General features: G+C 46.6%; 1 protein-coding gene across 5 annotated transcripts in view; it reads right to left on the reverse strand.

Moving 5' to 3' along the window:
* celsr2 (cadherin, EGF LAG seven-pass G-type receptor 2) overlaps positions 1–12,262 on the reverse strand; it is a 198,603-nt gene extending 186,341 nt beyond the window's left edge. For all 5 annotated transcript variants that reach the window (XM_078420733.1, XM_078420736.1, XM_078420735.1 and 2 more), the window contains exon 1: positions 8,710–12,262. In XM_078420733.1, coding sequence (XP_078276859.1) covers positions 8,710–12,247 — 3,538 coding nt within the window. In that variant the 5' untranslated portion in view covers positions 12,248–12,262. The remainder of the gene's footprint in view (positions 1–8,709) is intronic.
* Positions 12,263–12,480: the final 218 nt, after the last annotated feature.

Consider the following 12,480-nt stretch of genomic DNA (forward strand, 5'->3'; position numbering starts at 1 on the left):
GTTGGGTGAGTGGGCAGGTGCATGGCAGATGCAGTATAATGTGGATGAATGCGAGGTTATCCACTTTGGTGGCTAGAACAGGAAGGCAGATTATTATCTGAATGGTGTCAGATTAGGAAAAGAGGAGGTGCAACAAGACCTGGGTGTGCTTGTACATCAGTCACTGAAAGAAAGCATGCATGTACAGCAGACAGTGAAGAAAGCTAATAGCATGTCGGCCTTCATTGCGAGAGGATTTGAGTTTAGGAGCAAGGAGGTCCTACTGCAGTTGTACATGGCCCAGGTGAGACCGCACCTGGAGTATTGTGTGCAATTTTGTTCTCCTAATTTGAGGAAGGATATTATTGTTATTGAGGGAGTGCAGCGTTGGTTTACCAGGTTAATTCCCGGGATGGCAGGACTGACATATGATGAAAGAATGGGTTAATTAGGCTTGAATTCGCTGGAATTTAGAAGGATGAGAGGGGATCTTATAGAAACATATAAAATTCTTAGAGGATTGAACAGGGTAGATGCAGGAAAAATGTTCCCGATGTTGGGGGAGTCCAGAACCAGGGGTCACAGTTTTAGAATAAGGGGTAGGCCATTTATTCCTGAGATGAGGAAAACCTTTTTCACCCAGAGAGTTGTGAATCTGTGGAATTCTCTGCCACAGAAGGCCACGGAGGCCAATTCACTGGATGTTTTCAAGATAGTTAGATTTATCTCCTAGGGCTAAGGGAATCAAGGGATTTGGGGAAAAGCCAGAACGGGGTACTGATTTTGGATGATCAGCCACGATCATATTGAATGGCAGAGCTGGCTCAAAGGGCCGAATGGCCTACTCCTGCACCTATTTTTCTATGTTTCTAATTATATTTCTGCAGTTGGCAAAAGATTAATTGCAGATACAGCGTTAAACATAATCAGTAAATCTGTGAACATTTTTCTTTTGATTTGGTTCCAAAATGAAACAAAGCCATGTTGTGTTGAGATATAATCTGAGCACCTTGGTCTTCAGTGTTTCGTACTTTGATGCATTCACTGATAAGTTCCAAATATATATTTGTGCTACCCTTGGAGTTTGCAGATTTGATCAGCGTTGACATGTTGCCTGCTTTTTGTAGCTACCGGTTAAACAATTGCACTTGCATCTGTCCGTCATGATCCAGCACTCCCCAGAACGTGGTATTGAGTCTTTAGCCTTCAGAGATACAACGTGGAAACAGGCCGTTGGGCCCACCTAGTCCGTGCTGATCAGCGATCACCCCGTACACAAACACTATCCAACACAAGGGATAATTTACAATCTCACCAAAGCCAAATAACCTATAGGCCTATGTGTCTTTGAAGTGTGGGAGGACACTGGAGCACCTGAAGAAAACCCACGCAGTCACAGAGAGAGCGTATAGAATCCATACAGGCAACAAGTATAGTCAGGATCGAATCAGAGTCTCTGGCGCAGGGAGGCAGCAGCTCTACCGTTGCACCACTGTGACCCCCTGAGTCCTGCTTGATTTTCTTTCTTTACTACAGAATTAATGATCAAAGTTTCAGCTGTTAGTCCCTCCCTGAACACTCACCACACCCTGCGCTTTCAATGTGCTCCATAACATCTAAGATCCGGTAACTTGATATCAACTTCTTTTGATAATGATTGCTAGGAAGCTATTTTGTAGTTCAGGTTCAATTAAACAAATCTTAACAGCAAAAAACAAATGTGTAGGAAGGAACTGCAGACGCTGGTTTACACCAAAGATAGACATAAAATGCTAAAGTAACTCGGCGGGTCAGGCAGCATCTCTGGAGAAATGAAATAGGTGACGTTTCGGGTCGAGACCCTTCTTTAGACTGAGAGTTGATGAGAGGAAAACTAGAGGTATGAAAAGGTACGGAACAAACAGCCGGCACCAATGACAAAGAACTAAGTGCTGGAGATAATCCAGTGGGTCAGGCAGTAGCGGTGGAGGGAATGGACTGAACTTAAACTGATCAGTACAAAGAAGGGTCCCAACCCGAAACGTCGCCTGTCCATTCCACAGTGGATATTTTTAAGGCGGAGATAGAGAGATTCTTGATTAGTACAGGTGTCAGAGGTTATGGGGAGAAGGCAGGAGAATGGGGTTAGGAGGGAGAGATAGATCAGCCATGATTGAACGGCGGAGTAGACTTGCTGGGCCGAATGGCCTAATTCTATTCCTATTCCTTATGACATTTCCTCCACAGGTGCTGCCTGACCCATCGATTTCCGCCAGCACTTTGTATTTTGCTCAGGATTTCAGCATCAGTGGTCTCACTTCTCCAAATCTTAACAGTGATTTAAAATAAAAAATGTGTGGATTTTGGGGAGCAGCGGTAGAGTTGCTACCTCACAGCTCCAGAGACCCAGGCACCATCCCGACTACAGGTGCTGTCTGACAAGTGTGGATCTTAATGGTTCCACCATTTACTGTACTTGTTAAAAACATTAGTAGTTTTTGAGAATCAGAGAAATCCCCTGTACAAGAGCAAAGTGATTCAGTCTTGTCTGTACCTGCCGACAAACTATTTTGGAAGTTGTTACTCAGAAAGTCTTACCTCTGCGCTTGCTTCCTTTACGAGCCTGAGATACATATTATCCAGAGCTGGTTACTTATCAACTTTTGAAAGTGCTGGGCACTTTGTAATTTCCACTCTATTAATGATTATACTTTTCAAACTCTTCACATTCCTTGCTTGAACTATTCCCCCGAAGACAAATTCAAAGTTCTCTTTTCAAATGATATACATTAACTCACATCACAGAAACAGGCCCTTTGGCCCACAACAGCTGTGTCAAACATGATGCCAAGACCAACTCATCAATGCCTGTGCAAAATCCATATCCCTCCTTACCTGTGTGCCTATCCAAGAGTCTCCTTGATGCCACTATTATATCTGCCTCCACCAACACCCCCGACAGAACTTTCCGGGCACTTATCACCTTCTGTGTAAAAACATTTCCCCCGCACATCTCCTTTAATCTTTGCCCATCTCATCTTAAAGCCATGCCCTCTAGTCTTTGATATTTGCATCCTGGGAAAAAGTTTACCCTATCTATGCCTTTCATAACTTTATGAACTTTCATTTGGTTTCCCATCAACCTCCTGCGTTCCAGAGAAAACAATACAAATCTGTCCAACCTCTCCCTGTAGCTAATACCCCTTAATCCAAGCATCATTCTGGTCAAACTTCTCTGCACCCTTTCCAAAGTTTACTACAACGTTAACTTTTTTTTAAAAATCTAAACACAGAGATACAGCTCAACATGACAAGTTGCTAAATCCATTCTCCGGTATAAATGCAATCCAACAATTGCTCATTATTCCCTTGTCCCTGAAACCTTAACCATCAACTTGATACAATGAGCTCATCTTGTCAGCTATAATCAGCAGAATAGAGGAGTACAAAATGGCATTCACACTCTGGGACAAAAGGGAAAAGGGACAATTACTGCCAATCATCCCGCAACGAGGCTTCATTGATCTCTTCTCGGAGACTCATCTGCCAATTCAGTCGTCAGCCTGCCTGCCCGTGAAACAACAGTGAACAGCTGACAAGCGTCCCGTTGTGTCAAAGATCCCCCCAGCAGGTGCTCCACGCAAGAGGCAAACTGGTTTCCAATCGACAGGATCCGAACACAGCTGCTGCCCACAACCCAGACACAGCCTGGCCGAAGCTCTTCGCTTATTGTCCAAGTATCGTGGCAATTCTGGGACTGTCCCTCAACAACATTCATATCAGTAAATCAAGACTGTTACACTGCAAAAGAGAGTCAATGCTGATAGTCGAGATTATTCAAATGCAGATAGCAGAGATTGTAACCTAGACTAGTTTTACGGCATATTTAAAACTCAGTCGCGTTATCAGTGATGGGTTTTAGGTTTAGGTCTATTATTATTGCCACGTGTTCCAGATTCAGGGACAGTTTCTTCCCAGCTAGACAACTGAGCCGTCTTATCTCCAACTAGAGAGCGGTCCTGGCCGCCCATCTACTTCATTGGAGACCCTTGGACTATCTTTAATCAGACTTCACCTTGCACTGAACATTGTTCCCCTTATCCTGTGTCTGTACACGGCTTGATTGTAATCACGTTTAGTCTTTTCGCCGACTAGATAGCACGCAACAAAAAAAGCTTTGCACTGTCCCTCGGTACACGTGACAATAATAAAACCAAACTAAAAAAAGTGAAAAGTTTGACAGTGAAAAGATCCGTGAGTGCACAGAATGTTGTTTCCCTCATTATGTGGCAACATCTTAAGTGTTTCCATAGAAAGGAAGAATTTATTGCTCTCAGATCAAAAGCTTTAAGAGAAAAGTATAATAGATGCATGGTTGCAAAATAATTAATGACAATAAATGAAACCATCAAGCATTTAAAATTAAACCACAAAAAAGTTTACACCACAAAAACACAACTGTACTGTTTGTATCGTGGAACCAAAGACAGTTGAACACGTTACACTGAAATTGCTTGAAACTTGGTTTGATCTTACATTTTGCTCTCTTGTTTGTCCAGCAGATTTATCTATAGCTTTCGGCAGTATCTCCACTGCTAGCCACTGGATGGATGCCAGGAACCCATTGGCAGTTATCGGCTTACCCCTGAGAATACACTTGTTCCACCAACGACATAAAACATGTCCCATCCAACAACATGATTGAAAACAAAGGGCAAGTTAAATTTGAGTAGGAAGGATTTTTGCAGTGAGAGTGAGTTTTCTGGTCCTTTATCAAGTTATATGCAGATTAATTTGAATAACAGCACATGCTCTTTACATCAGACTTTGGAAATTCCGAAAATCCTCGTCCAATTCTTTTCACTCCTAATTAGGTGAAACATGACTATTAGGATATGCCTTGTGCATTACATTAAAATACTAAACAATTCTGCAGTTTCTAATCACCCTCTGTATTCCAATAATCACTTCTTTATTCTACAATTTTTTTTCATTACTATTTTAATTAAATTACAGTTTATATTTTGTTCAAACGTTAACACTCAGCTTGGCCCTAATAGATCTTTAAACATTTCCCATTGATAAATGCAGGAACAAGTTAAGCTTATTAACTAAGGCAATGATACCCTTTCTCGTTCTTGTTTATCTTTTCTACTAATTCAAATAGAGACATTCAGCATTTTTGCAGTTCAATTAAAAAATATATATATTGTACCATTAGCTTACAATATAATATTTCAGAAATTGTTGATGTACATAGCTTGTCCCAACTTTGCACTGAAAAGCCAGCAAAAGTCTTAAATGTTATCTAAGGCTGTGACACGGTTTATGACATGGACTTCTTATTCTGCTGACGCAATTACTAGCCATGGAAATAATTAAATGACCAGAGTAGTTCCTCGGTAATCTTTAAATCAACATGCCATATTTCCAGACAGAGTAGGATTGTTGCATAATTAGGGCAGCATGGTGGCACAACATGTAGAGCTGCTGCCCTACAGTGTCAGAGACCCAGGTTCGATCCTGACTAAGAGTTCTGCCTGTACAGAGTTTGTACGTTCTCTCTGTGACCAGGTGGGTTTTCTCCAGGTGCTCCGGTTTCCTCCCACACTCCAATGACACGCAGGTTTATAGGCTAATTGGCTTCTGTAAAATTTATTAATTGTCCCCTAGTGTGTAGGATAGTGCCAGTGTACTGGGTGATCACCAGTTGGTGGGCTCAGTGGGCTGAAGGGCCTGTATCTCCAAGCTAAACTAGAATTTAAAATTACGACAAATTCTAACCAAGTAGAGATGTGGGATTAATGGAACCATTAGCAACAAGAGCAAATATATGATTTGATGATTTTAATGTAACAAGCTTTATTTCCCACATCCCTTATATATTGACGGAATCATCATGTTTAATGTGCAGGGTGATACCCAGCTTCTAAGTTGATTGCTTTACAAATCAATGATACAAGATGGTATTACAGTAATTGGTCTGACTGAATAAGACATGATATCATACTTAATTATAGGATCAGTTTTACTGTCTGAGATATATCAAATTATTCACCTTGATACTTTCTTTCCCAAACCCTCAGTTCTCCTGCACTTGCCCAAATTTTACCAAGAGGGAAAAATAAAATCAATTTTAGCTTTTAAATGAACTGGAATTAATTTAAACAAATGCAGTTTTAAATTAATGCTCGCCATCTGTTTAATTGCACAAATGCAATGGACTGTCAATCATTAAGGATAAGTCACAGTCCATTATTTCCGTGAAAGGCTCAACAAAACCAAGAGCCAAAATATGGATGAACAATTTATGACAACATCCTCACAAATGGTCATCAACAATTGTTAAACAAATTACAAAGACTAACATTTAATCCATTCATAACACGGTAATCAATCACAAACTCGAGATAGACACAAAATGCTGGGGTAACACCAAGGATCTCTGGCGAGAAGGATTGGGTGACGTTTCGGGTCAAGACCCTTCTTCAGACAAAATGCAACTCTCTTGTTTTCACACCTTACCCTTCCATATCTCTATGACCACCTCTCCCCTAACTCTCAGTCTGAAGAAGGGTGGCACGGTGGCGTATCGGTCGAGCTACTGCCTTACAGCTCCAGAGACCCGGATTCGATCCTGACTACAGATGCTGTCTGTACGGAGTTTGTACGTTCTCCCCGTAACCTGCGTGCTTTTATCGATATTGCTAACCACTCAATTGAAATAAAATCTGACAGTATTTTTATAATGAATTGATAAATACTTTATTTCCATTCTTGTGACTTATGAATGCCAGTATACATTAAATCTCCAGTCAGCCTTTGTGACAGATTCCTCATCTCACTCTGGCTGATCTTTGCCAGTGTAATCTACCCGTGTCATACAGCTAGAATCACAGATAGAATCATATACAGCATGGAAACAGGCCCAGCAGCCCAACATGTCCCATCTACACTAGTCCCATCCACCTGCATTTGGCCCGTATCCCTCTACACCTATCCTGCCTAGACACCTGTCTAAATGTTACTTAGGAGTCGCGATAGTACCTGCCTCAACTATCTTCTCCGGCAGCTTGTTCCATACACCCACCAACTTTTGTGTAAAAAAGTTACCCCTCAGGTTCCTATTAAATCTTTCCCCCCTCACCTTAAACCTATGTCTCTGATTCTAGATTCCACAACTCTGGGCAAGAGACTCTTGTGCATTTACCCAATCTATTTGTCTCATGATTTTGTATATAATCTTCATAACAACTCATGCTTGGAAGGATAAAGTACATTCTTGCATAATTTTTAAGTAGTACAAGTCAGACTGAGCAAAGTCCACATAGAGACACTACCTCTCTGAAATGCTTGGAGAAAATAACTTGGAGTATGTGCCGGCAAATACTAATGAGACCAGAGTACTCGGGTTAATACTCTGATAAATGTAAAGAGATAAAAATTGAACTCGTATCATATCAAATGCACCAAATACAGGAAACTGATTTTGTCAATATTAAAGGTTCTGCTCTCATATCTACACGGTATTATTGTAATACCGTGTAGTCTTTAACTGTTCAAAAATGCAAAACATGTATTTTATCACAAGTGTTATCCTTTTACAGTTCTCCAAAATGTAACCCACAAAATCTAGGAGTTTGTCAAGGCTTATTTTTTTTAGATCGGATTGCCATCAAGTTTTCTCCAACTTATTTCAACAGCAAGTAGACTCAAGCGTTTCCTCCCTTAGGCAAAGGATTAATTAATACAAAGAACATCAAACTAACTCCTTTCTATCGCTTGCCTGAATTCAAGAAGTGCTGCTCAAAACAGAATAAACTATGTAGAACCTGATCAATAACTTAAAACGTTTAATTAAACTACATCAGTTTCGATGTGAAGAACCTATATTGCACCATTTGAAATAAATTATAATAATCACACAAAAATAGTCAACAATACAAAAGCCATCCAGATATTGATGGCTTTAATAGAATGTAAAACTTAAACAAAAACATTTATACAAAAAAATAAGTTACTGTAAAGTTTATATCCACTTAAAGTTACAAATGAAAATCTACTGCAATTTTTTAAGATACTCTGCACACAGTAAGGAATGGTGAGTTGTTACTTTTATGGTAAAGGTGCTATAAAATCCAACAACATTGACAATTATGTATCTCAACAACGGCTGGCTTTAACAATAATGGCATTTGTATCTTTGCAAAAATATACATTCATTAATGTACTGAAATGGGGACGAGATCTGCAGCACTCTCTCTGCGATGCAAAGTGTTGGACCAAAGGCTTTACTCATTTATAATCATCCAAAGCAATGGAAAGCAAGAAGGTACCAAACCCTGTTTGCTCAGGAACAGCTTCTTCCCCTCTATTATCAGGCTTCCAAACAGTTCTTCCATAAGCTAGGGTACTGTCCGATTCACATCAACCCCATCGCAGATGTGATACTTTGCCTCTGGAACTGATTGCACTACATTGCTAAGAACTATATTCTGCACTCTGTACATTCCCCTTTGCTCCACCTATTGTACTTTGAGGTGATTGTATTTACATACAGCATATCTGATCTATTTGGATGGCATGCAAAACAAAGCTATTCACTGTACCTCCGTACACCTGACAGCGATAAACCTAAACTTAAACTTCTCTCCGCTCTCTTTTTTGCTTGTTATCTGTAACAGGCGTTTGCAAATCCAGGCTATAATCCTGACCCAGGATAAACAAAAGATAAACTCCAAATCACCTTACCAGACACAGAAACTCTCATAGTGGCTTCAAGTGGCCTGTTGTTGTCCAGAGCGTGACTCAAGCTGAGCTCCCCTGTCGTTTGATTGAGAAGGACCAGGTTTAATTCATTCCCATGGTCAAAGCTGTAATACAGACTGTCAGAGACATCTGGGTCATGGGCTGGGATCCTGCCGATGATCCCAGAGGGAAAACTACTGGATTTGTTCGTGACATAGTTGTTGAAAATGATCTCAAAGTTCTTCAGCACAGGGACATTGTCATTTTTATCCAGGAGACAGAGATGAATGGTGGCTCTGCTGACCAGGGGTGCGGACGTGGCCTGGACCACAATGACGTACTCCGATTTAGTTTCATAATCCAAATCCATAAGCGCAGTCAACTCTCCAGAGAAGATATCCAGCTGGAACACCTCAGGGATATTCCCCTCCACAATCTGGTACATGATTTGTGCATTGGTGCCTTCATCCGGGTCGGTGGCAGTGATCCGGGTCACCACAAGCCCAATGGGGCTGTTCTCATCCACAAAGATGTCAAACTCGTCCTTCTCAAACACGGGCGGGTTGTCGTTAACGTCCATCACCATGACCTGGACATTGATGGGCGTCCTCATCGCCGGGACTCCTTTATCCACTGCAAAGGCCTTCAGGTGGTAGAGCTGAACGTTCTCCCTGTCGAGTCGACGGAGTGTGCGGACAATCCCAGAGGTGGTCTCAATGATGAAGTCTCCGTCCCCATCATCTCCACCTTGGAAGGTGTAAAACACCCGGCCGTTCAACCCAGAGTCGCGGTCGGTGGCAGACACCTGGAGGACACTGGTGAACGTGGGGACATCTTCATAAATGGACCCCTGGTAATGGTCCCTCAGGAACTGAGGAGCATTGTCGTTCACATCGTTCACCAGGATCTCAAGGTAGGTGGTGTCAGACTTCTGCGGGATCCCATTGTCTTTTGCAGTGACGGCCAAAGTGTAGGAAACCTGGTCTTCATAGTCCAGGTCCATTAGTGTTGTGACTGCCCCCAAATCAGGTTCAATCTTAAACTGAGGGATACTATCCTCCATGAAGTAGGTAATCCTAGCATTCTCACCCGTGTCTTCGTCGGTTGCGCTTATAATCACCACGGTGGTGCCAACAGGCCTGTCCTCGTTGATGTTGACGGTGTAATGGGAACTCTGAAACACCGGCCTGTGCGTGTTGGCATCGGTGACATTAATGAAGACCTTCACGGTGTCCAATCGCGTCCCGTCGCTGGCGGTCACGGTAAGTATGAACTGTCGCTCCAGTTTGTAATCCAGGGGCAGGGCCAGAGTTATTAGACCGCCTCCACTCTGGCTGGTGATGGAGAAGCGGTTCCTGGTGTTGCCGCTGGAGATCTGGTAGGTGACCAAACTGTTCACGTCCCTGTCGATGGCGGAGACGGTCACCACGCTGGAGCCCACGGCCGCGTCCTCGTTCAGTCTGACCTGGTACAGCGGCTGGGTGAACTCGGGGTTGTTGTCGTTGATGTCCAGCACCGTGATGCTGATGCTGGCAGTGGACGACATTGGCGGGTAGCCCTGGTCCCTCGCCTCCACGCCGAACCGGTAATAGTCCGTCGCCTCCCTGTCCAGCTCCGAGCCGACCACCAGCCAGCCGGTGTTGCTGTTGATTGTGAAGGGGGTGTCCGGGGCGGTGTGGGTCAGACGGTACTCCAGCCTAGAGTTGTTGCCCGAGTCGGCGTCGATGGCCTGGACGTGGATGATGGAGTAACCTATGGGCACGTTCTCCAGGACGGTGGACTGGAACGGGGTGCTGACAAACATGGGGGCGTTGTCGTTGACATCCACCACCAGCACGGTCACCATGCCGGTGATGTTGGACAGGGGGGGTCTGCCGCCATCCTGCGCCCTGATCCTCAGCGTGTACTCTCTGTTCATCTCGTAGTCCAGGTGGCTGACCACGTCCATGTTGCCGCTGTGCGCGTCCATGTAGAACTGGCCCCTGGTGTTGCCGCTCATGATGCTGTAGTGCACCACCGCGTTGTTGCCCCTGTCTCGGTCCGAGGCCTTGATCTGCACCACCTGCGTGTTGGGGGCCACATCCTCCGGCACCTGGACCACGTACCTCTTCTCGCTGAACTGCGGGGTGTTGTCGTTGTCGTCTTCCACCGTGATGTGGACGGTGGCGGTGGAACTGCGAGGACCAGGGTTCCTGCCTTGGTCATTGGCCTCCACCAACAGCTGGTAGTACTCCACCTCCTCCCTGTCCACCGGCCCCCTCGTCCTCATCACCCCCGACCTGGGGTCGATCTCGAACACCTCGTTGTGCCCCTGGCCGTTGAGGATCTGGTACAAGATGTTGGCATTGGGAGGCGCGTCCCCATCTGTGGCCCTCACTGTCAACACCTCGTAGCCGATCTCCAGGTTCTCCCTCACACTCTCCTTGTATTCCTGCTGCTCAAACAGCGGGTCGTGGTCGTTGGCGTCGCTGACGGTGACCGTGAGGGTGGCCATCGCCGTCCGCCTGGGGCTGCCGTGGTCCACGGCCATCAGCTTGAACACATGGGTGTCCTTGGTCTCCCGGTCCAGGCTCTGGGTCGTGGTCACCGCTCCCGTGGCCGTCTCCATGACGAACAGGTTGTTGGATCTGCTGTCGAACAGGGCGTCCATGGAGTAGTCCAACCTGCCGGACTCGCCCTGGTCCGGGTCCACCGCCCTCACCGTCACCACCCTGGCCCCCGGGTCCATGTTCTCCGGCACCGACACCTGGTAGATGGGAGGCTGGAACTGGGGGCCCACGTTGGCGCCCCTCTTCCATCTCCGGGCCGCCCCACCGTCCTGGCCCGAGGTCAGGGGCTTGGCAGAACCTCTCCTGGTGGACCCCCCAGCGGCTCGCAGCTCGATGGTGACATTGGCCGCGGCTCCACACTTGTTGGGGCAGATGACCTGCGTCCGGATACTCTCTGTCCTCGACAGGCAAACCTTCTCCCGGGTCCGCAGCTCCCCTTCCCACGACAGCACCAGGCGACCACCTCCCAGTTGGCAGTGCCAGGGCGGGCAGGGGGCGAGGGCGGTGGGGAACAGGTCCCAGAGGGTGAGGAGGGTTTGTCCGGCGGCGAGGCAGGGTGAGGTGTGGAGAGACACGATCTCCAGGTCTGCGCCTCGGCGGCGCCGGCGTTTGGCGATGCAGTGGCGACCGTGCACATGGATGTCGCTGCGGATGGAGATGTTGCTGACGGACAGTCCGGAGCCCCGGCTTTGGCGGCGGCGGCTTTGGCAGCGGGCGTTCAGGCGCAGGGTGAACGGGTTGGTGGGCAGAGCGGCACAACGCAGGCGGCGGGACAGGCGCACCGTGCCCGACCTCCAGCCCGGCTCCAGGTAACTCCTGACGGCCGCGGGCGCCCAGAGACGGCGCAGCTCACAGCCCCGAGCAGCGGCCAGCTCCAGGACCAAGGTGCCGGCATCCGAGCCCTCGGGAAGGTGCAGGGTGAAGCCCTCCGACACAGGCGGCCGGGCGAGTAGGCAGGTCAGCAGCGCCCAGCGCAACGCACAAACCTCCATCGCTCGGTCAACGCATCGCCCCTGCCCCATCCACCCCAGCCCAGCCCAGTCCAGTCCAGCTCACCCCCAGCCCAGCCCGTCCCAGCTCACCCCAGCCCAGCCCAGCCCGTCCCAGCCCAGCCCGGCTCCTCACTCCTGTCGCCGCCGCGCCCCGCTCTCCCGGCGCCCCCACTGTCCCGGCCGGTCCATGGTCAATGCTTCCCCTCCCTCCCTCCGCCCGCGGCAACTCTCCT

Source organism: Rhinoraja longicauda, chromosome 24 (assembly GCF_053455715.1).
Source record: "Rhinoraja longicauda isolate Sanriku21f chromosome 24, sRhiLon1.1, whole genome shotgun sequence".
NCBI lineage: Eukaryota > Metazoa > Chordata > Chondrichthyes > Rajiformes > Arhynchobatidae > Rhinoraja > Rhinoraja longicauda.